Here is a 25,764-nt window from a genome sequence, read left to right as displayed (position 1 = left end):
CAGACCAGGGATTGAACCTGTGTCCCCTGCCGTGGAAGCACAGAGCCCTAACTACTAGACTGCCAGGGAATTCCCAGTGACCTATTGTTCATATTTTGTAAGAACCATCAGAAATTTCTACCCCACATGGCCGCATTCTCTCCCCATCAAAGCTGAATGTCTTTCTCAGAGCCTTTAATTGTGCACTGTGAATCTCCCAAAAGTATAGCACGTGACATTTGCTGAACTTAATTTGGTTACAGGATGGTTCTTTTGCAAAACCTTCTACAGGTGTATAGTATTTTGCAAAACAAACTTTAGCAAATACTGGGGTGAATTTAATAATTACTGTCATCTATGAAGTGAGAGAGTGGCATGGACATATATACACTACCAAATGTAAAATAGATAGCTAGTGGGAAGCAGTTGCATAGCACAGGGAGATCAGCTCGGTACTTGTGTCCACCTAGAGCGGTGGGATAGGGAGGGTGGGAGGGAGATGCAAGACGGAGGAGACATGGGGATATATGTATACGTATAGTCGATTCACTTTGTTATACAGAAGAAACTAACACACCATTGTAAAGCAATTATACTCCAATAAAGATGTTAAAAAAAAAAGGGGGCATGTAACAGAATTCTGGTCAGTAAAACATATGGGGAAGTCCGTCAAGTGGCTTTTGGGAAAGGTTTCCTTATTCCTAAAAAATGTTGCACAAGAGAGGGTCTCTGCTGTCTTTGGATAATGTTGCTTTAGAATGTGATCGAAATGCTACAGCCACCTTGTGAACATGAGAGCCAGTCTAAGACCAAAGCCTCCCCACTAAATGGCACAGTAGAGTAATGGATGGAATATGAGTTCTTAATGAAATCAATGAGTCGCTGAATTGTTACCAAGTCTGTATTCTCATCATGTGAGATAACAAGATGGTAAATTTCCTTTTGTTAAATCACTTGGAGTTGAAGTTATGTAACTTATAGCCAAATACAACCTAATAATATAATTTTATTTATATTTTTGTATTACTTTCTAATAAAAAAGTTCTTATCAATGACTGCCAAAAAAATAATAACTATTGTCATCTAGTTAAGCAAAATATAAGACTATGAACTTTCAAGGAAGGCACAAAACCAAACTGAGCTAATTTTTAGACTAGGCCTTAGCTGTTTTCTGAATTATAAACCCCTTTGAGATCTGAATGTAAAACTATTTGACCCTCTCCTAGATAATGCATATAAATTAAAAATTTTTCAGTTTCTGGGGATTCACGGACCCCTGAGGCCCTTCCACAGTCCCCATGGGCATATCTATTTTAGAAGCAATTTTAAATAGACAGTGCTATATTATCTATGGCACCATCAATACCCAACTCTAGGACAGAACTCAGAGTACTTTTCATGCAAATCTAATGAAAAACCAGCAGAAAATTCGCCATGAGGCGTTCCTTGGTGCAAAGTGAATAAAGCATACTCAAAGGGATCATATTTAACAATTAATGTTATCAGGCAAAGTAAATTCTATTAAATTACTGTGGGAACTTTTACAAGGGGGTTGTGGTCTGATTTTTACACAGTTGTCTCTTATTTTAAATAAATAAATTAGGTTCTTACAGGATTAAGAAAGTTGGCCTTTAATTCATCTTATACAATGTGTAATCTTATCTGGGATTTTAAAAATGCAATACATTTTACATTAGACAGTAGTATCTACTAGAAATATAACTGCAGCAAATTTGAACATGACTGTGTAAATGCCCAGGAGAAACAAAAAAAATTCTGTGTGCTTTAAATGCAGATCAAAGAATCCCCAAGCATGATTACAGTCATGCTATAATGATTAGGAGAGAAGAGGTATTAAATTGAAAAGGTGATACATGCAGGGCCACCACATTTGGTTTTGAGGGTGATACAGAAGAGCATTTGGAAGACAGAACCAGTAGGGGCTGAAGCCCAGACCAGGCTCCTCTCATCAAGCCTGATGCTAAAGCTGCATCTGTCATAATTCAGACAAACACAGCCCTGTAATACCCTCTTCCCTCCCTTCCCTGACACTTCGTCCCCCCAGAACCCCACCCACCCATGGCAAATATTAAAAAGTGCTAAAATTTTGAAAAGGAAAGATATTTTCTAGATCAAGATAATATCCCAGTAGCCAAAGTATAGTACAATGGGAACTTCTAATTTGAATTCTCAACAAAAATTTGTTTCTTAAGGACTTATTTTAACAGAAACATCTCCAATGAACTCAATGGGAAGAGTCTACTATATATAAATTTGCTTTATTCCTTTTTTGTTGTTGTTGAATGTATCGATTCCTAAAGTGAGAGGAGTTCTGTGTAAGTATTGTCAGTATTTTTTCCAGAATAAAGAGTAGTATTAGGCTGAAAATATTCTGTATATAAAAGAACAGGCACCAAGCACAAAAGCACCAACTGTTCATTATGTTATGGGAAATTATGAGAAAAAAAGATTTTGATTATCATCTTGTCCCTTCTCATGCTCTATATGAGTACAGGCATCTTGCACATGTGAATCCATTTTCAAAGATATATCCATTTCCCAAATGTCTCATGAGAGATGATATACAACTCAACAGCTCTCCAAATCGAGCAATCTGACAAAAAGAAGCAACGCAGTCCTAGAATCCGGAGAGAAGGCGATTCTATACTGCCTTACATGCGAAAAGAATAAGAACCAAATAATACCAGTCAACATAACACTCTCTACAAAGAAAAAGAAAGAATATTAAAAATATTAGTGCATCTTTTCTATTTTGTTATGAAAGGTAGATTGTGTTTTACCCTTCACTGTGATACTTACTGTGCCCCCCCAAAAAACTGCTCTAAATAAACTTATCAAAATTCAAACTATGGGGCTTCCCTGGTGGCGCAGTGGTTGAGAGTCCACCTGCCGATGCAGGGGACACGGCTTCGTGCCCTGGGTACGGGAAGATCCCACATGCTGTGGAGCGGCTGGGCCCGTGAGCCATGGCCGCTGAGCCTGTGTGTTCGGAGCCTGTGCTCTGCAGCGGGAAAGGCCACAACAGTGAGAGGCCCTCGTACCGCAAAAAAAGAAAAAAAAAAATTCAAACTATGGCTAAAGAAAAATTAAAATACTTAAAAATAACCTCATTGGAGGAAACCTGAAAATATGCTTAAAAGAGCCAAACTAGAACCTTTCTATACTCGTATAGCAGCTCCAGATAAATATGCAAATCTATAGCATAATCTCATTATCTTCCTAAATCAAGCACTTAAAAAGTGTTTGGCCACTCTCATCTTACAGCAGTCACTGAAAAGCATTCAGCCCATGGAAGCGAAGAGTCAGTACTTTAGGAATCCAGGACTACTCCAGTCTGCTGGCCCTCTGCCCTCAGGAAGACTGTCAGCAGCAGCATCACCAAACACCATCGTAACACCATGCCAACCACAGACCCCTTCATGGTATATTATCATTATACAGCTGACCCTTTAACAACGCAGGTCCACTTATATGTGGATTTTTTTTCAACAAACACATACCACATCTCTACATGATCCACAGGTGGTTGAATCTGTGGATGTGGAACTGCAGATACAGAGGATTTTCCACTGCATGGAGGGTCAGAACCCCTAAGTTCTGTGCTGTTCAAGGGTCAACTACAATTACAAATAATCCTAAAAGTCTCCCCAAGTTGTAAAATTCAATGAGTACTACTCAACAAAATACATAAAGTTGTCTGCAAACAAAAACAGAGGCAAACTTCATTTTAAGTTAGAACCTTGGAATATACCCGCTTTGTACAGGAATCAAAAATTCTCTTGTTCAAAAGGAGGCTAAAAAAGAGGGGGAGGTAGCTAACTGAGCCTTTACATATATAAACACTTATCTTTATTACTGATACATGCTTATTGCAAAATTGGAAATAATGTATGCAAAAAAGTAGTAACTATAGAAGAATCCTTAATCAATAAGAGAAAGCTATAATATAAATCAAAAGCCACAATGAATAATCTATAATATTAACCCTATGAATCACCTGTATGCTCCTTGATATAAATGGCCCATTTTGTGAGTTGCAGATACTATCTACTTTAAGATCACATTTGCAGCAAAATACAGTAAGAAAGAAAGGGAAGGAAAGAGGAAGAAAAACCCATTACAGGATGTTGACAAGTATAAGTGCCAAGGTTTTAGCACACCACATACCACTAAAATAACATACCAGGTTCCTCCAACACCAGGTTACTTTGGCTTTCGATTTTAACCTACTCAATTAACAGGAGTTTAGTGTAACAAAACACTCTATTTTCATATCTTAAGTTCTCTTAGAAGAAAACCTGTGTACTTCCCCAGCTCAGTTACCAAATAAACCAATTCTTCAATCCAACTCAACTGTCCAACAGTTTCAGTTGGACTGATGACAGATTTGCTATTGTTCCCTTTATTACATCTCCACAGATCGTGGCCCAGAGGTACCAACTATAAGGCCAAAAGGGAACTAAAATCCTTATAATGTGCCTGGGGTGCTTAATATCTCTAGAGCTAACCATACCTAGTCAGAGAGCTCCCCAAAGAGAATGCATACTTAAAGACCTACCAAAACACCTTCTACTGCCAATCACCACTGAATTCATACCAGGTTGTTAAATTCTTTCATTTCTACTAACAACTACTTTTCTGAAAGTATTTCTAACTCATGAAAATGTTTTAACTGGCACTCACAAGTGGAATTAGCAGGAATGCAAATGCTATCACTGTATTCACTACACATGCCAAAATAAACTCAGTGAGGTTAGGATTCTGCCTACCTTGTCTGCTTATATCCCCAGTGCCTGCCACCTCGGAGATACTTAATAGGTAGTGGTAAAATGAATGAAATTACATAACAATTATTAACAGAATCCTGTTAAATCATATAGTGCTTAAAAGTAGAACATTTGCTAAAACCTGGGAACCTTCTAAACAGTGCTATTTGTTGTAACAGGATTTAATCTATACCAGAAAATAAGAATGACAGTTCAAATCAATTCTCAGGGAGGCCTAGGATAATGAGTTCTTGTACAAAGCAAACAAAAGTTGCATTTTTTTCTGTAAGATAAATGCCTTTCCTCAAAACCATAATCAATGAAAATTACAGAATTTTAAGAGCAGAAGAAACCTTAGAGCCTGATTTATGAAACAGATGGGCTCCAGTTTCAGAGTAATATAAACTGCCACCAATTTATTCAAAAATTTTTGCATAATTACCTAAGATAGAATTTTAGGAGTAATAATTTTATTCTTTTTTTTACTATGCTAAGCAGTTGGCTAGGGGTTAGAGAAGTTATGACTGATGAATACCATAATCTTCCACTTTTATGACATGCATTTACCATTGGAAAATCAGTGAGGAAAGATTAATTTTGTCAATACAAATAGTTCCTCTTCCCAGTTTTAAAGTAATAGTCTCTACTACTTAAACCAACAGTTCTCCTGTTCTCTCATTCTATTTTTAGACTGTATGACAGCTTATCATATTTGATTTATATTATCAATTTGTACATGGTTACCGTAGCCAAGTCTTATCTTCCCAAGATTTAGGAGGTATACCCTCCCAAAGTGCTCCCCTGCCATGCCATTAATAACGGTGTTTGATAATCCCTTTGTCATTTGTCTCCCTCATTTGAGTAGAGCTGGTTCTGTCTTGTTGGGTACTACAGAATGGGTTCTAAGTAGTGTTATCACAATGAATGAATGAATGATTTGGAAGGCAATGGCATTATCAGAGACCTCCTTTGCTAGCTAAGGAGGCAATATTTGAGAACACATCATAGTTTCTCTCCAGCTTTATGTAAACGCTGAGGCTCTTTACTGTTCTGAATTGAAAGTTTGCAAATAATAAACTTAAGAACAGCCAAGTGTATCTGATACATAGTATCAGAGAAGGTGCTAAGGAATACATCTAAAACAGTTTATTCAAAGGCCACACAAAGAATTACAGAAGATCCTTAGGACAAACGAGCTTCCAGGATTCCATTACCATCAATATGAGTGATCTTCCCAAAAACCACTGCTAAATGACTTCACTGTCTGGAGACTAAGTTTTTCTCCATGTTTTGAGAATTTATAGTTGAACATGTTGAAATGATCAATGGCTACTCTCCATTTAATAAGTGAAATTTTTGAATAAAAATATGTGAAAAGCAATTTTCCTGTTAGTTGTGAAAGACTGGACGTTTTTCACTGCAACCTTCCCTCCTTTCCTGGTCACCAAGTAAGAGCTGGAAGCAGGAAAATTTCTAACACCTCTATGCCCTTTGAGTCACTAACTATGAAGGGAGGAAAAAATCACAACCGTGGGGGCCTATGCATCCTATATGAAAGCAGGAAGTCAGTTTCTTGAGCGTGGGCCACCCGTCCGGCATCCCAAATACGAATGCCGACTTTTTGAAAGCCCACCCCCACTCCCATCTCACCCTGAAGCCACCCCCAGCTTCAGCGGAAAACGCGCTTTTGCTAAGCTGCTGTAAAGAGCAGCGCGCAGGGTCAGAACACCTTCCACTTTGCACTTGGCCTGCGGCAGGAAGACACTCGGGTTCTCGCCAGGAGAGGAGGAGGCTGGCCGGGCAGAGTCGGCACTGAGACGCAGCCTTGGCCGCCAACGCAGGCGGCTCGTCCACGCGGCCGGAGAAGTCCCGGAACAAAGCGTGTGGCAGGCGGGTGGGGAAACAGAGAAGACGGAGAAGATTTAACCAGCTCCTCACCAAGGCCTGTGGCTTAGCCAGGTGGGGCCGCGCTCCTCCTCGCGGGGAGAGGATGGATTTATCGAGGGTCTGACCTCAAGTCCAGCGCCAAGGCCACTGGAACCGAGACCTGGCGGGGATGGGGCCCGACTCGGGACCTGCGGCTGGCCCGCCGCGCCCCAGCCTTTGTCCGCCGCGCCCCGCGCCCGCCTGCCAAGGAGCCCCGCCGCCCGCACCCTTCTCGTTACCCGGGTGAGAAGCGGTCTCATCTGCTCTCCGGCCCCGTCCGCCTCCATGGTCGGCCGTCCAGCCGGCGCGGTCCGCCCGCTGCCGCCGCGGCCGAGAGCCGGACGCGCGAGGGGAAACGAACGTGCGCTCGTGAGCGAGGCGCTCGCGTGGGGAAAGCCGTGAGAGAGAGACTGGGGCGCGTGCGCGGAGACCGCGAAGCTGCCTCTCGCGGGCTCTCGAGGCCGCAGCGTGGAACGTGGAGCAAGCACTGAGCTGGAGGGAGGCCGAGGCGGGGAGGAGGGCGCCGCAGAGGCCTGGGGGCGGGGCCAGGCCGCGACGTGAGTAGGCCCCGCCCACACTCCCGCCCCCTGGCGCCACGCCCCCGGCTGGCAGGGGTCCTCCCAGGCGAGTCCCGGCCCGGCGGCCAGGCAGCCCAGAGGTGGAGTGGGAGGGTGGGAGGAAGACGGGTGTTCCAGCCACTCGGAGGCCTTCGGGTTTCCACACTCATCCCGGCGCCACGCCACCTCCTCAGGAGGCCCGCCCCCCTGTAAAATCTTAAGTGACCAAGACTTAGCGTGTAGCTCGTTTTCCTAGTCCGAGGGGGGCTGGGGGTCACCACGGCGCCTACCCCCTAACCACGTTCCTCGTGGCAGGAGGGAAGAAGGTCGCTGCCCATTACAGGGGCGCTCACGGGAACCCCAAAGGAACTAACGGGTCGTTAGGAGTGCTGCAAGGTTTTTTTCTCTGTTCTGTTGTGACGAACCCCAACTTGGGGCCAGTAAAACAGGGAGCACTCCTGGCCAGGTGTTCTCGTGTGCTTGCGCCCCTGACCGGGCACCACTGCGGCACCCACACCCAAGTCCACCCTCTGGGGCACGCCCCCCCCATATCCACAGCTCTGCGCATGGTGACGGTGCCTGCTACACAGGGTCATTGAAGGATCAAGTGAATTTCTATCCTTAAACGTACCTGAAACATAGCATGCTTATTAGAGGCATTATTGTTTACCAGGTTGTCTTGCGTGTTTAAAAAAGAGAACAAAAAGATTAGCTGGGAAGAGCTAAATCAGTGCTATGGAAGGAAACTTTATATTCCAGCAAGTCTGGAGCGCTTACCCTATCCATCTCAAAATAGATATTAGTAAAGCCCTTTGTCAGAAATAGTTACGTATGCTGGATGACTCCTTCCTGGTTTGGGTCTTAGTCCCGTTTTTTTCTAGATTTCCCAGAGAGTTACTTCTAGGTGGGCACCCATTATTCACTTACTGTATAAAGAAGCCTACAATTAGACACTGTTACATTAAGGCAAACATGCTGCATCTGTAATCCTCACAACACCACAGTATGTTTTCTGTTATTCCCATTTTACAGATGAAGAAGCTGAGCTTCAGAGAGGTAACTGGTTTTAAATCCTAGTTAGTGGAAGTGCTCTATTGCACCATTCTAATGATTCATTAAAGAAAGTTGTACAGCAACAAGGAAAAGGGATGAAAAGGAAAGAATATGGAGAAAGAGAGGAACTGGAATTAAAAAAAAATAAAAGAGCCTCCTAAAGTTGTTTAAGGCTTCAATCACTTTTACCCATACCATCACAAGGTAAATATGATTTATATTGAAGAATTAGTTCTGGGGTCTCTTAAAATGCAGCCTCCCTACCAAAAAACTAATTAGTGTATACTGAACATCTTCTATTCCCTTTCTCTGTTTTATTTTTCTATACAGCATTTATAACATTCTTTTATAACATTCTATATATTTATGCCTCATTATGTTTATCATCTGTATATACACACACACACTGATGTAACAAAATTATTTTAAAGGCAAGACAAGAAAAATTTAACATGCACTTTTTTCTGCCATCTGAGCCACTGCCCTCTCCCCTTTCATGTGTATTGTGCATCTGCATTACACATTAATTAGATCCCCTTAGAAGACACAGGAATGCCTACTAGCCAAAAAAAAAAAAAAAAGGCAATATCCTCCTGGCACCAGCAAGGTAATTCCTTAGGAGATAACATTCCTTTCTCAATCCTGTAAGGGGTCACAATGACCCACTATCACCTTGTTGGACTATGTAAACTGTCAATATGTTACTTTGATATATAACCGTTTGTCTCAAAAACTTACATAGCTGTGCTTTGACCTCTAATGGGCAGATCAGTCCTCAGAGCTTTCTGAAAGACTATCTTCTGGGTTATAACCCTCAGGTTGGCTCGAATAAAATTGTCCACTTCTTTCTTAGGTTGACTATCAATTAATTTTTAAATTATCGATTAATTTTAACATCAAACACAGATTAATGTGTGCTCCAGGCTTCCCTGGTGGTTAAGAATCCACCTGCCAGTGCAGGGGACACGGGTTTGAGCTCTAGTCCAGGAAGATCCCACATGCCACGGAGCAGCTGGGCCCGTGCACCACAACTACTGAGCCTGTGCTCTAGAGCCTGCGAGCCACAACTACTAAGCCCAAGTGCCACAACTACTGAGGTCCGCATGCCTAGAGCCCGTGCTCTGCAACAAGAGAAGCCACTCAACGAGAAGCCCATGCACTGCAACGAAGAGTAGTCCCCGCTCACCGCAGCTAGAGAAAATCCCGCGCGCAGCCACAAAGACCCAACACAGCCAAAAATTAATTAATTTTTAAAAAAATGTTTGCTCCATGTAAGCTTCATGCAAACAGTAATTTTTTTGCCTGTTTCATTTTCCTGTTATATTCCCAGCATACTTAGAAGAGTGGTTGGCCTTTGTAAGCTTTCAGTACCTGTGTTAATTGAATGAATTTGGGAGGTGGGGAAAGGGGGAGGCAAACTTCCTTTAAGACCTAGGAGCATCCTGGGAGAAATCTGAGGATGTGGTCAAAGTAGTGACAGGAGCAAAGTAGGAACCTATACCCTTGGTGCCAGAGTTGAAAGAGCTAAGTAGGCATCTTCAAGAAGGGCTTAAAAATATATGTTCAGGAGACCATGCTAGAAAATGAGTTTCTATTAATCCAACTTGTGAAAAGAAAATAATAAGCCCTTGGTTTATTTAATCCACAATTATTTTTGAGTGACCTCTCTGTTGCCATGCACTTTTTCCACTCCTCAGTTCACCCCACCTGCTGGAAAAATAGTGTAGTAAAGGTCTGAATTATAGAACTGATTACTCTCAATTGCCCGCTTAATTCATATTCAGCCAGAGTTCATCCCGAGGTGATGGTTGCAGTAAGTAAAGAAGATAATGTATTAAAATTGCTTTCATGCAAATGGTGATGGCTATAAAATGTTCTGAAAGGCAAATTGTTCTCAGTATTTTAAATACTCATCCAAAATGTAGCACAGGGAAACATTTGCTAACCAAAGGTGAATCTGAACCTAAATTCATCACTCACAATGAACTTGTAGCACCTAAAATTAATGACATTTAGCTATATCCCAGATTCAGTACACTTCCTGGGTTTCTGGAACAGTAGGTAATACTAGCAGGGACTTGGATACAACCCCTTGCCAAGATCTTCATCCTGAGGCGTGAATAATCTTCCCACCAACAGCTCTCTATGAGCCAGAACATATTTTTTAAAGAAAAATAGCAGTTTCTCTGTCATTTTGAACAGCTTGGAACCATCCTTTAGCAGAGGATCCTTTGACAATTCTTTATCTCTTCATTGCCTCTTCTTGGTGCTAGCTGAAACTTAAATGTTCCCAATCATCTGATTCTATAAGGAAAACTAAAATCCTTGGAATAGTGTTTACAAGAGCATCAGAGCAGCCTCAGTGGGGAAAAGACAAAAGGAAAATAGTTGAAAAAATTGTTCCTCTTATTTCTGCAGGCTAGGCCTACAGATAAGCTGAAACAAGACAAAAAAACAGACCTGATCTCATGGAGTTCTGAGTGGGGACCGATATAGAAACAAATGCCAGCAATGCAATATGTACACTCTAATGTGGGAATCTCAATGAAGGAGAGTGGGATGACTTTTGCTAGAGGTAGAAGGGGCAGGGGACTGTCAACTGTGAGAAAAGGATGCATATGAAGGTGTCTGAAAAAGCTACAGAGATACAGTAGATTTAAACTGAGTCATGAATGATAAAGGCATAACTTCATCAAATAAGCGTGGGGAGAAAAAGGGCATTACAAGCAGAAGCAACAACAAAATCAATGGCATCACCTGAAAAGGCAAGGTAGTCCAGTGGCGAAGCATCCCCCTCTCTGGAGGCAAACTGCATGGGGCTGATTCCCTTTGTGCTAGTGGTTGTGTCTGTAGGCAAGTCACCCACCTTGCCAGTCTTCTTTTTAGAACCCCTCTGGACACTGTAATTGGGGTAATAGTGGCACTGTCATGGGTGTTCCATGAGAGCATAAGGCACAGCACATAACAGACAAGAAACACTCATTACACATTCGTTATGATTATCTGTTTGGGAAACCATGAGGTGGGAAAAAGGTGGGCTTAAGCTCATACTAAAGGAAGAGCCTTATTCACCAGGCCCCTGAGGAGCTTACATTCCCATTAGAGTGTAATTCCCATTACACTTCTCAGGGGCAGAGACCACACCTGTCTTGTCACTGGGGACACCAGAGTACCTGGCACATGGTGGGTACATAAAAAATATGGAATGAATGAGTGAACAGCACTAAGGAAATTGGACTTTTTGCTACATGCAGTTACAGACATACCATCAGAGAGCATTAAGGAGGGAAATGATATATTATAGACCATATAAAAGGATGGAAAGGAGAGATGCTAAGAACAAGATTGGTTCAAACTGCACTGCTCAACATGGCGGTTATTGAGCCCTTGAAATATGGCACATGTTAAATGAGATGTGCTGCAAGCTTAAAAGATTTGACACACACAAGAAGAGTGGAATCTTGTTATTCATATTGATTACATGTTGAAATGAAAATATTTTAGATATGTTGGGTTAAATAAACATTAAAATTAATTTCCCCTATGTCTTTTGACATTTTTTAATGTGGCTACTAGAAAATTTTAAATTACATATGTGGCTCACATTATATTTCTATTGGATGGTCCTGGGTTACAAAGCATGGGCTAAGGCAATGACAAAGGAAATAGAAAATGTAAGTTGATATAAGAGATAGTCTGGAAGTAAAATTGATAAAACATAGTGACTCCTTAGGTCTAGAAGCTGCAGGAGGAGCAACCAAAGATGATCCATGTCCATGAACAGGTTGAATTTGATGTCCTCGGGATAAACATGTCTGGAACTGAAAACTGAGCTGGATGTATATAGTCTGTGAAACTTATCTGTCTCCACTGAAGCACTAAATCCCTAGACCAGTATCCTCCCAGACACTCTGGAGCATATTATTACTCGAAGAGTTAAGCAGAGAGAGAGAGAGAAGGATACAGATCACTAAGATCAAGGTAAATGTGACAGGAAATCTATGTGTACACATACAGTTCACCTACAATGTAACACCACGATCACCATCATTCCTCTTCCTTGATAGAGACACTTCCCCTTCAAGACTTAAAAAAGCATTTTAAGAGAGAAATTATTTGCAAATGATACATCTGATAATGGACTGTTATCCGAAATATGTAAAGAGCTCTTAAAACTCAACAATAAAATAATACACACCCAATTAAAAAATGGGCCAAAGACTTTAACAGACAGCTTACCAAAGAAGATATAGAGATGGCAGTTAAGCATATGAAAATATGCTCAACATCATATGTTATTAGGGAAATGCAAATTAAAACAACCATGAGATAACACTGCACGCCTGCACGCCTGTGCAATGGCCAAAATCCATAACACTGACAGCTCCAAGTACTGGTAAGGATATGGAGCAGCAGGAACTCTCATTCATTGCTGGTGGGAATGCAAAATGGAACAGCCACTTTAGAAGACAGTTTGGTGGTTTCTTACAAAAATAAACATACTCTAACCATATGATTCAGCAATTGTGCTTCTAGGTATTTACCCAAAGGAGCTGAAAACTTATGTCCACACATAAACCAATGTTTTATAGTAGCTTTCTTCATAATTGCCAAAACTTGGAAATAATTAAGATGTCTTTCAGTAGGTTAATAGAAAAAATAAACTGAATATACAATGAAATATTATTCAGCACTAAAAAGAAATGAGCTATCAAGCTGTGAAAAGACACTGAAAACACTTAAATACATATTACTAAGTAAAAGAAGCCAATCTGAAAAGGCTACATACTATATGATTACAACTGTATGACATTCTGGAAAAGGCAAAACTATGAAGACAGTAAAAGATCACTTGTTGCCAGGGATTGGTGGGGTGGTGGTGAATGTGGATGAATAGGGAGAGCACAGAGTATTTTTACTCTGTATGATACCATAATGACGGATACATGTCATTACACATTTGTCTAAACCCATAGAATATACACCACCAAGAGTGAACCCTAAGGTAAACTATGGACTTTGGGTGATTATGATGTGTCAATGTAGATTCATCAGTTGTAACAAATGCACCATCTCGTGGGGGATGTTGATAATGGGGGAGGCTGTGCCTGTGTGGGGGCGGGTCATGTAGGGGAACTCTCTGTACAATGGACCCTTTTCAACGATTTTGGTTTCTTACTAATACATACAAAACCTTTTGTGTGTCTGTTTCTGAATTCTTTTATGCACATATATTCAAAAGTAACTATAATTACTGAAACTAAAGATTGCAAGCACTATCATGGCCAAATAACATAGCAAGTTAGGAAGGGGCCTGGGACCTACTGGACTAGACTAGCTGACTCTCAGCTCATTGTTTCTTCAATAATGTTGAGGTTTTCTGAGTCAGTTCATAGTCACTGGTCACCATCTAGTTTGCTCAGGCATTGGAATAGTGTCATCTACTGTTGAGGAACAAGCGGCAAGTGAGTACAGGATTGGCACTCCGAGATGTGCCAGCAAACTCCTTTTAAAGAGTGTTGTATGTTTTGATGTAGGCAGTGTTCTTTCAAAGTCAGAGTCTATATTGGTCACACCTAGGCACATCTGAGTGTGGTTTATATTTTTGTTGCTCTCCAAAGACTATTCCTCTTAGTGCTTGGGCTAGGGAAGCGCTGAAAGACCCTTGTGGCTTATTTTTTTTCTTCTCAGAACCACTCTTTATATATAGTTAAGTTTTGATAAATGTTTACCCCTTTTACAAAAGTGCTCCCTTCAACCATGTCCATGACTGAGACTACAATGAATTTTGGAGAAGCACTCATCTGAACCAAAGGGGAAATCTAAAATCTCAAGGTCCCATTTTGAGAAACATAATACAAAAACGTAATAGACTTCAGGGAGGCAGAGATAGAAAAAACATTTTTTGCCAAGGAATCAAAATGCTCAGAACAAAACTTTCCATGAGTGAATGTTAAAGTAAGTACTTATATTGTTTTAGATAATCTTGGGATATTCATAATAATCCCATTTTAAAATAATCTAAAACTAACATTGGATATATCACTTAATGCCTCTGGACTTCTGTTTCCTCATCTATAAAATGGGGATAATTGAGGCCACAATTCCTTATCTTCAGTTGCAAGCTTCATAAATCTCTGAAAAACTTATGGCTTTTCATAACTCATTTGGCTACAAAAACCTAACCTAGACTGAGATGAGGCTGTTTATAGTCTTTATCTCCTTACTGTAGATGCCCATATTCCTCATTACTGAAATATTAATGCGTCTGAAAACAGGATGTTGTCCCAGACTCTACTAGGGTTGTTTCATAACATACATAACTGGCATTATATCACTTGTCTAAATTCTGATAAATTCTGAAATCTAAAATATCTGGCCTTAAGGGTTTCAAATAAAGGATTGCAGACCTGTAATACTTGTTCTGTTTATTTCAAAGATGTTGCAAAAGCCAAATAAGATAATACATAAGAAAATATTTGACAGAATGGTGCTGTACCTACTTTAACTACAGAGAGCCCTGGGGATGCTACTTTTTAGAACTCTGGTGTGGAGACTCTCTCCTCCTGTTGTAGGAGCAGCTTCCACTTCTACGTGTCTTCTTCCAGCCTCCTTTCCTGTCCCACACCCAAGCTGTCCCTCTCCCTTAAGATTTCTCTTAAAGACAGCTACCTATGGTTAGGGGTTCATCCCCACCCGGACAGTTTGAGTATCTCTCATTGTTCTGTAGCTTTGCTAAACTCAGGCTGGTAAGGAATTGCCAACAGAGAGTAGAAAGAAATCAGATTAAGTGGGAACATAAGCCTTTGAGGTGCTTCTGAATGTTCTCATCATTCTGGAGATTTCTGCAATCTTCACTGCTTGAGGCCAGAAGCCAAATATAGGGTACGACCTGCACTTGTATGTGAAACAGGACACATACTTTTCCCTTTCTCTCTCTCTCTCTCTCACACACACACACACACAAACACACACACACACACACACACACACACACACACGCAACCCAAGCCCCAGTCTATTCAAGTAAATTATGGTAACTTTCTTATACCAATTGATTCATTTGGTGGGAATAGCAGTTCATCACACGTCACTGGGCACACCCACCCACACAACAACTTCTCTTAAATATAATTGTGTCCTTGTAACTTGGGGTAACTAGGACTGAAAAGTTACTGAAAAGGTAAGCTTTCCTTTTACTTGTTTTTCATAACTAAGGTTCATGGAGACGTTATACACAATTGAAAGTTGAGTGGGGAGAGAAAGCTGAAAAAGATATTTTACAAGGTATGAAGCAATGAGCACGAGCATTTCATCTTTTCTTAGAGACAATTAACAAGAAAAAGCACTGAGAATTTGTTTCCATTTGAGGACTGAGAATATATCCCCCACGAATAGGAATCTTAGTATTATTATTCACCAGTGATTAGTATTATTATTCACTAGCTGTATCTCCCCTTTAAACAACAATTAACAATAGTGCTTATAATATAAGCAGAGATACAGACCATGGTTCCAGTCATTAGCTGCCCTTTGTATATAAAGATAGCCTGGTACTTATCATCAGTAAGACATGTTCTTCAAGACTTTGGTGCAATAGCAGAGATAAGTTGATATGGCTCTTTCCATGTGCTACCAATGGTATGCATTTGTGAAAATATATTGTCAGAGTTAGGAATACAAGTCTGGGATCACAGAACACATGGAGGCTAATTGGTGCATCCATAAATCACATCTATTTCCTAGTGTTTATTGGTCCCTGTGGATCCATCTACTCAAGGATAGAATCCTTTCAATTCCTGAAAAGCAATTTGGCAGCATGTATTAATCTCAAAAAAAAGCATATACTTCAATCCAGCAATTTCATGACTAGGACTGTCTTGTAAGATGTCATAGCTACAGATATAAATTTACATACAAAGGGGTTTATGCCAATGTTATGTGTGAAAGTGAAAAGTTTAAAACCATATAAAACTGAAGCAATGAAAAAATTATTAAATAAATGTTTGCATACCAATATGATAGAATATAATGTACTCATCAAAAAGAGATTCTAAACTTTAATGGAAAAATGCTCATGGTATCAAGTTTTGTTAAAAGATCTGGATACAAACTTGATATAGAGTATAATCCCAGTTATAACTATCTATCAATGAGTGATCAATTGAAAGTAATATTAAAATTTAATTAAAATATTAAAAATTAACAATAGACTAAAATGCTAACAGATGTTGCTGAGTAGTAGGATTATGGGTGATTTCCAAATTTAAAATTTCATTCTTTGTAGGTTCTACAAATATCTACTATGAATAAATTATATTTAATTGAGAAAAAAGCTGTAAACATTATTTTTAATACAAAATAGTCTAAAATACTAGTGGAAATTTTACAATGTTTTACAATAGGAATATTCCAAACTTAAATACCACTTTTAAAAAGCCAAACACATTAAAGCTAAACAGTGTAAATACAGTATAATGATATTCATAACCTGTTAAGAGGGACCACTTCTCTCATTGAGGCCAAGTCAAAACCTGAATGGGTTAAACTAAAGCCTGCCATGAAGTCTGTTGAGTATGCTGGGGGTTCCGAAGGGAGAAGATTGTTAAGTTATTAAATAAATATTCTCAATGGCATATTTTCTGGATAAGAATTTTTTTTTTTAATGAAGAGAAAGAAAACTGCAGGAGTTTCAGAAAGTCTTGTATCTAGGAGACTAAATCCAGCTGGTAGAGTAGCCCATTACCTAGCAACCTAATGAAGGTTTCATAAAGGTGGCATTCAAGTCCATAGGTCATCAGCATCAGCAAACACAAATTTGAATTAGAAATTTTCTGCCACTTATTATAACCAATCTTCAAAGATGTGCCAAATAAGCCTTCTTTAGAATGAAAGCCTGGTTGGAAGTTAGAGTTGTTGTCTTTGCTTTAAATTCTGTTCGACCAGCGTTTTCCAAGTGTGCTTGTTCATAAGGATTGTCTGGGCTACTTGTGAAATATATGGAGTTCCCTAGAGATCATGATTCAGCAGATCTGTGATGGGGCCAAAAGGAATCCATTATTTTAACAAGGGCCCTAGATGATTGCTATGACCAGCAATATTTGAGATATATTATAAACTTTCATTTCCTTTCTATCAGTTCTTGCTAGTTCTAATTACATGCTATCTTATCTGTTTGATAACTGTTTAACATGTGCCTCTACCAGCAAACAGCAAGTTCCATGAGAGCAGAAATGGTATCTATTCATTCCTGCCCCTCCAAGGACCTGTGTGGTACATATGGTGAGCAGCTGAGTAGACATTTCTTGAATCAATCAATCAGTGAATCAAAATTTCTTTTGTTGTATCTAATAAGAGACCACTTTAAGTCTGAATCATCCTCAAGCTTGTAGGTAAAACCCTGCCTCTGGAAAACACAATGGAACGTAGAATATATTATACTCTGGGAGGGAGTGACCTTTTGTTACCTTAAGGAGAGTACCCAAGCAAAACGGGAAGAGTATTGCAAAAGAGGAGATGCTGACTGCCAGACACATTAAGACATCACATTCATAGAGAAAACAAATATCCTGTCCATATCTACCTATCTATCTAGATAATACTTATTACTTAGGCAAGCATACTGCATGCTGATCTGATAAGAAAAAAAAATACAAGACATAACTTCCTGGCTCCTTTGAGGCCACTCTGAGGAGAAGAGATTGCCAAGCAGGTGAAGGGCCAGTACAACTGAATAGGGTTCCACTTTCTTCTAATATTTAGACTCACCAAGAACTACACAGGCAAAGAATATTATAGAAAAATTTTTCTCTAGTTTTTGAAAGATTAAATTAGAGATGAGTATTGAATATTAATTGGTTGAAGTATGGCCCTTGTATAGTTAAATAAATTATACAGTAGGCTACCATGAAAATACAGTAAACGATTGCATACATAGCCACTGAGCAGGTGTTTATAAAATGCTCATTGAATCAACTTGTCAGGACAGAATTAATTCTGGAGAGTGAGCTACATGGAGTTCTCCAGCTGTAGCCTATCTACTCTACTACCTCCACCAGCCCCCATGGCACTGTCCACAGAGATGGCACCTCTGCCCTCACTATGGGCCATCACACCTAGAGAAGCCTGTTACTACTGTGACCTGGACTTCAGAGGACTGAGGTCACCATTGCTACTTACTCTTGACTCCTGGGTAAGCCTTCACACTCACCTGTCAAAAAGGTGTGTCTGTGGGTGGGGGGGCAGGGATGGTCAGAAGATGAATTGCCCATGGGCACAACTGACTGGCCACCTGTTTCTGCAAATAAAGTTTTATTAAAACTTAGTCATGCCCATTCATAAAAGTATGGTCTAAGGGTGATTTCAGCATTACAACAATAGACTTGAGTAGTTGTGACAGAGATCATCTGACCCACAAAGCCTCAATTATCTACTGTCTGTCCCATTAGAGAACAATTTTGCCTACACCTTGCCTGGATGCATGGGGCCAGATCATAGCAATTATTGTAATGAAATTCTTATGTGGCATTTACTGTTCGCCAGGTAGTAGTCTAAGTTCTTTTCATGTGTTAATATTCCTCACAATCCTATGAGGAAACTAAGGCGCTAAGAGGTTAAAATAACACAGCTAACAGGGACCAGCCTAGATAGGAGATGTACTGCAGAGTAAGTAGGTTATCACAGGGCTCCAAAAATGATGAACAAAATCATAATTTGGAAGCTCTAGTAGAGAAGCAAACAAATCATGACGGACATTGTAAGAACAATGCGATCATGGAAGCAGGTTATTACTAATAACCACATTTTGATCAGCTGCAGATTTCTCTTGTGTATGGAATTAGATGAAAAAGTAATGTTTAAGAAAATTAAAAACACAGAAATTACCCCAAAAAGCTGTCTTCAAAAATTATTTACTCCAGAGTTTCTATATTTAAAGTATAATTTATGCTTCAAGGTAGTCCCTTTGAGATACTCTTCATTTACTAAAAGTAATTCAAAATGTTTTTGAAACTTATATTTGAAAATTATCTTCAGAACCAGTTTACTCACACAAGAAACCCAGTGTTTTTAATTTATGGTTCCATAGTTATAAAGTTTATTTTAGTCCCAAGTGGTATTATTGATATTATTTAGTTTTATGGCCCGCTTTATTAACCAGATATGACCCCTCAGAGACTTCTGACTTCCTTAGAGAAGTAAATCCACCCCAAAGCAATTTTAAGGATGAAGATTTTCCATAGCCTTATCTGAATAGTTCACTGCTATACACCAGAACCTGGTGTAATAAATGTTCAAAAAATATTTGTGACCAAATGGTGACCTTCTCAAAAAGAAGTTCCAAAAATGTTACAGGAAATTACAACTACTGGAAAATCCATCAGGGTGGTTGCTTTGAAGAAACATGCATTTGGCTCATCAAATTCCTCTGATTCATCTATTCAACGAACACTCATGGAGAGCCAGAGATAGTTACATAATTTGTGGGGCCCAGTGCAAAATAAAAATGCAGGGTACCTTGTTCAAAAAGGAGGAAAAAAGTGTTTGTTTTTTTTCTTCTGAGTCTCCTTCTCAACCCGTCCTTTCGTTTTTTATTTGCTGCTCAGCATCGTGTCCCCTTGGACACATGGGTACTTGCAAAGAGAGTGCATATCCTCACAGATGCTGCAGACTCTGTGCAGGACTCCACATGTGAGCACAAGAACCTGCCCAATTCCTCATTGTTCCTGCACCAAAGCGGGGTGCTGGAGGGGAATGGGCGAGGGAGACAGTGATCACGGGTCGGAGGTGGAGGAGCCTCCCAGGGACCCGGTGGAACTAGGTGGGACCAGGTGGGAGCCTAGGCTCCACACCCCTGGCACATGCTCCATCATTCCATCGACTTCACTTATAAAACATTAAATCCAAAGACAAATGATTCAGAATTTCAAGACTGCACTGATGAGCGTTAAACCCCAAATGTTCATCTCCCTTCCAAGTGCTCCTGAAGATGGCCCTAGTGAGAACCCACTGTGTGCTAGGCCACGTGTGTAGCATGCAAACAAGACAAAGACAAGGTCTGTCCAGGAACCTCTATGTCTTAACAGGGAGAGCAGATAAGGAAAGAGGAAATGATCCTGCAGCGTTTAAGAGCATTGATACAAACACAAGCAGACCCTGGTAGCTTGTGTCCTGGTGTCAAGGAAGGAGTCTCCAGTACAGAGACTGCTCAGTGAAACCTAAAGTCGAGGAGGAATAAAACCAGAGGAAGATTGTAGACAGAGGAAATAGCCCTGGATGAACTAGGGGTGGAGAGCATGGGACATTGCAGGACCTGAAGAGGCTGGCTAGATCAGGAACACACATTTCAGGGCTGGCAAGTGGGAAGAGGGGGCTTTCTCCATTATGTTAGGGAATTCCAACATTTTCTGAGGGCAATGCGAGACATTTAGAGGAATTTAAGACGGTGAATGACTTGATCAGACCTATGTTGTCTAAAATCATTCAAGTTGCAGTGCGAAGAAGAAGAGTTCCAAAGGGTGGGAAATTTGGCAGAGAGAGCAGTCAGGGTCAAAGGAGAGGCAGTAGAGGGCAGTTTGGGGAGGTATGGGAGGCACTAGGTAACTAAAGGGGACTTGCACGGTATAAGGAAGAGCTTGGATACAGAAGATTGAGGCATGTAGAATTCCCTTCAATATTAATCTGGTAGGTGGGGAGCAGAAGTATCAAGACAGAGCAGGCTGAAACCTGCATTGAGCATGCTTCTTTGGAGGCCTGGACAAGATTAGCTATAGGCTCTGGCCACCCGTTGTTCTAAAATTGTGACACAGCATTGAAACCTGAGCGCTGTTCTGGGGCCTGTTAACAGCACTCAGTTCCACACCCTTACAAAAGAACTTACTCTGCAAAGCAAATATAACAACGCTGGGGGAATGTTATCTCAGCAATTCCATTAATGGACCACAGGTAAAATATGAAGACACATTTCGTTCCCTTTAAAAAGCATGGGATATGTGTCTCTCTTTAATCTTTAGGCCTGTGCACATAGAATAGCATCATGGGGTAAATGTTGGGGAGATGGTATCCTAACACATTCAATTTGCCCTACAACTTTCTGAGCACATGAAGTATCTACTGTATTTTAGCAATCCCTAGCTTGCCTGTCAGGTGCAATAAAAGTGACTGATAGTTTCAAAAGTAATTTGGAATCTGAATCTGATTTGCTGAATGGTGTGGCGAGTGCTGTAAGGGATAGCAGAGCTGGTCCAAGGAGCTTGTTGGATGTGCAGAACTGTGGGCATTTGTACACACTTAAAGATCAGGAAGCACAGTTTTACTGTCTCCTTTCGGACCATAAGAAGGTTATCATTTGAGCTGGGAAAGCCATAGGCAACCATTGAGGGCAGAAATTTTAAAAACTGCTAAATAATGTGGCATGAAATAAAAGGGTAATAAGACTTAATGAGAGAAGGGCTATCACCACTAATGTTCTCACAGGATATCAGAGTACCATTTCACTTCGGGTTGGGTTATAATTAATTGCTTTCATGCCTTCCATGTTGAATACCAATAAGTTCCCTAAGGACTAGAGACATGGCCCACTCATTTTTGCCTCCCTCTCAGCTCTCTGTACATTTTCCATAAAGTACATAAAGATTTGTTAGATGAATGAATTAAACACCTTCGTCTTTGGTAATATGATCCTGGCTGGTTTTTAACAGATTAAATTTTTAGGGGGATTTTCTTAGTGAAGACATAAGAAAATGTGCAGGGTCAGGACGTCTCTTGTTCATCCTTTACTGCATGTCCTGGTAGCCCCAACATTGCCCTTCAGCTCTGCATGGGAGGAGAGGGGGAAGCTGACCCTAACTGCACAGCAGTAGTCTAAGTCAAAGATATCAAACTAGCTCTTCAGGAAGTGAGCCGATTAAATGTGATTTCCTTAGATATGAGGCTAATAAACAAAATTTAGTTAAAGAATCAAAACTCTTTAGATTCTTATTTTCCCTAAAGTGGTACAAATAACTGATATCCTGTGATAAAAATAAATGAAGACCATGGGAAAATTTTCTCATTCTTCCCCAGTGCATTGTCTCCTCTTTCATGCCTTCTATGACATGAAAATCAGCAGAAGAACTTCTCTTTTCTTTCCCCTTTTGCTGGGTGGTAAATACCAGCTGGAGTTTTGTGAGCAGTGAGTAATACACCTGGCACAGGACCAAGGTAACTGCCACCTGAAAACTTTCCACTCTGCCATTATTCTCCAGCTCAGGAGTCTTATGGTCCAAATGGACGACTGGAGGAAACTACCCGTGTGAGCTCTCATTTATTTATTTTAAAATTTATTTTCTGTTGGACTATAGTTGATTTACAATGTTGTGTTAGTTTTAGGTGTATGGCAAAGTGATTCATACATATGTATACATATACATATATCTATTCATTTTCAAATTCTTTTCCCATGTAAGTTATCACAGAATATTGAGCAGAGTTCCCTGTGCTATACAGTAGGTCCTTGTTGGTTATCTATTCTATGTATAGTAGTGTATATATGTCAATCCCAATCTCCCAATTTATCTCTTCCCCCACCTTTCACCTTTGGTGACCATAATGAGCTCTCATCTACAGGACGTTTCCTATGGCGTGAGTGCCTGCTCAGGCTGCTGTCAACTCTCCATGGCCCTGTGCCCAGCCCATGCTTGAATGTCTAATCTCACAAGGGGTTCCTCCTGTTTCTTGGCACACAGCCAGCTCTCTCTCCCTTGGCCACAACTTGGCACATTCTCAGGGATGGAAACCGACTTTAATATCATAACAAGAAAAATACATTCAGACCATCAATGTAGCAGAGGCTGCCTTGACAGTTCCCTGCATGCACCCCTCAGGCTTGATTTGCAGGCTTCCAACAGTCAGTTTCTGCCTCTCTGTCCCTCCCGGCCACTTCCTTAAGCCCAGGGAGACTGCTGCCCCTGGGCACAAAGCAGACCTGAAGTTGAGAGAACAATAAGCCCTGGTGACTAGTACCCCTGCTTCCTTGCCCTTCCGTCAAGATAATTCTCCAGTGTGTTTTGTTTTTCACAGTAAGGTTAAGCTCCTGACTACCTTTGATAGGCTGCATTCTCCATCCCTATATCATCACCTGCTACCATCTAACATTTCCTAAATCTGGGAGGACGAAGCTTCCAGAGCCACGTTGTTGAGGAAGATCTCAATCCCCATTGGAATGAGGTATTTGAGGTGATCGTCACATCAATTCCAGGCCAAGAGCTAGAGATTGAGGTTTTTGACAAGGACCTGGACAAGGATGACTTTCTGGGCAGGTGTAAAGTGAGTCTCACCACAGTCCTAAACAACGGCTTCCTTGATGAGTGGCTGGCTGACCCTGGAGGATGTCTCATCTGACTGCCTACACTTGCGTCTGACCCCCCGTCCCACTGCTGCTGAGTTAGAGGAGGTGCTGCAGATGAACCATCTGATCCAGACTGAGAAGAGTGCAGAACTGGCAGCAGCCCTGCTCTCTGTCTACCTGGAGCGGGCTGAGGACATGCAGCTCCGAAAAGGTACCAAGCCTCCCAGCCCTTATGCTACTCTTGCTTTGGGAGATACTTCTCATAAAACTAAGACTGTTTTCCAAATGTCAGGAGTGCCTCCTCTCTCATCAGGAAACCAAACTCTGAGAGCCTGGAGTTGCAGGTTCCGGGTGAGGGGACTGGCACACTGGGCTTGTTATCCTTGCCTCTCTCTGAGCTTCTCGTGGCTGACCGGCTCTGCTTAGACCACTGGTTTGTGCTCAGCAATGGTCCAGGGCAGGAGCCACTGCAAGCACAGCTAGGGATCCTGGTGTCCCAGCACTCAGGGGTGAAAGTTCACAGCCACAGCTACAGCCACAGCTCCTCTTCTCTGAGCGAAGAACCAGAGCTCTGGGGGGGACTCCCTCACATCACTTCCTCAGCCCCAGAGCTCCGGCAGTGCCTAACACACAGTGACAGTCCCCTTGAGGCTCCAGCCTGGACTCTGGGCCAGGTGAAACTGACTGTTTGGTACTACAGTGAAGAACACAAGCTGGTCAGCATCATTCACAGTTGCTGGGCCCTTCGACAAAATGGACAGTATCCCCCCATCCCCTACGTGTCACTGTTGCTACTGCCAGACAAGAACTGGGGCACCAAGAGGAAGTCCTCACAGAAGAAGAGGACCCTAAATCCTGAATTCAATGAATAGTTTGAGTGGAAATTGTCCCTGGATGAGGCCTTTCGGCGAAAGCTGGATGTCTCTGTGAAGTCTAGTTCCTCCTTCATGTCAAGAGAGCATGACCTGCTGAGGAAGGTGCAGTTGGACCTCGCTGAGATAGACCTTTCCCAGGGTGCAGTCCAGTGGTATGACCTCATGGATGACAAGGACAAGGGCAGCTCCTAGGAGCCAGAGATTACCAGCCTGACTGCTCTGTCTCCTTGCCTTGCCTCTCGCTGCATCACCACCTCAATGTGATGAGCCTAAAGCTTGGAGTCCGAGGGCAGAGCCTACACCCCTCAGCCATCTCACCTCCCAGGCCCATGATAGGGCCTTTGCGTGACCAAAGAGGAGGACTGTATGTTACCCTTTACTGCATGGCCTTTATCCTTCTGGGCTCCTGGGACAGGGACGTGAGCTGGCTATTTCCTGCTCTGCCTGCACATTCTCCTTTCTGCCCAGCTCCTCAGGACCTTCTGTGTCTGTGCCTGGCCACTGGCAGCACTAGCAGTGGCTAGCATTAGCTTATGCCAAATACAGCTTTTTGAAAGACCAAAAAACAAACAAACAAATAAAACCACATAGTTTCCCCAGGAAACTACTAGCCCTTGAATTTTTGTCTCAGGTCCATTTCTGGGGAAACCCAAACCAAGATGATCAGTGGGCTCCTCCCAAAATTCTTGTAAGAAAAATTCCAAAGCCAAAATCATCCATAGGGCTTCCCTGGTGGTGCAGTGGTTGAGAGTCCACCTGCCGATGCAGGGGACACGTTTTTGTGCCCCGGTCCGGGAAGATCCCACATGCCGCGGAGCGGCTGGGCCCGTGAGCCATGGCCGCTAGGCCTGCGTGTCCGGAGCCTGTGCTCCGCAACGGGAGAGGCCACAATGGTGAGAGGCCCGCGTACCGCAAAAAAAACCCCAAAAAACAAAACAAAATCATCCATAGGATGATTAAAAGTTGACAATTCATAGATAAGCCAAGACTCAAATTTGCTAAATTTAACTTCTTTCACTTACAGCATCAATATTCAACAAACCTGCTTCTTCGTGCTCTGAAAGTGTTCTTATGACTGAATGACCTCTGTTAGGAAATAGTTTAACAGAATGCATTTCCATTCATTTTCATGTGCTTTGAAGGTTATGGCACAATCCTCTGATTCACAGGTGTTTTCCAAAACTCTCATTCTGTGACCTTGGCCATTTTAGCAACTACCTTCCCTGGGAATGTGCTGTGCGTGAAATCATAGTGGCTGGTAC

At 41.5% G+C, this 25,764-nt stretch overlaps 1 protein-coding gene and 2 pseudogenes across 6 annotated transcripts in view; 2 read left to right on the top strand and 1 right to left on the bottom strand.

The window, feature by feature from the left end:
- LOC112404753 (dnaJ homolog subfamily C member 9 pseudogene) overlaps positions 1-6,692 on the top strand; it is a 40,231-nt pseudogene extending 33,539 nt beyond the window's left edge.
- Positions 1-7,166, bottom strand: part of SLC4A7 (solute carrier family 4 member 7) — a 124,462-nt gene extending 117,296 nt beyond the window's left edge. For 3 of the 6 annotated variants that reach the window (XM_024752859.1, XM_024752856.1, XM_024752857.1), the window contains exon 1: positions 6,932-7,164. In XM_024752859.1, the coding sequence (XP_024608627.1) occupies positions 6,932-6,979 (48 nt within the window). In that variant the 5' untranslated portion in view covers positions 6,980-7,164. Of the gene's footprint in view, positions 1-6,416; positions 6,535-6,931 lie in introns of those variants that run through there. The other 3 variants (XM_024752861.1, XM_024752855.1, XM_024752860.1) reach the window with 3 other exon arrangements.
- Positions 7,167-20,053: 12,887 nt separating this feature from the next.
- LOC112404755 (extended synaptotagmin-1 pseudogene) lies at positions 20,054-24,744 on the top strand (annotated as a pseudogene).
- The last annotated feature ends 1,020 nt before the right edge of the window (positions 24,745-25,764 follow it).

This window comes from Neophocaena asiaeorientalis, unplaced genomic scaffold (assembly GCF_003031525.2).
Source record: "Neophocaena asiaeorientalis asiaeorientalis breed wild unplaced genomic scaffold, Neophocaena_asiaeorientalis_V1.1 scaffold117, whole genome shotgun sequence".
NCBI classification, from domain to species: domain Eukaryota; kingdom Metazoa; phylum Chordata; class Mammalia; order Artiodactyla; family Phocoenidae; genus Neophocaena; species Neophocaena asiaeorientalis.
The sequence above is the reverse complement of the archived record's forward strand: the minus strand, read 5'-3'. Positions and strand labels throughout refer to the sequence as shown.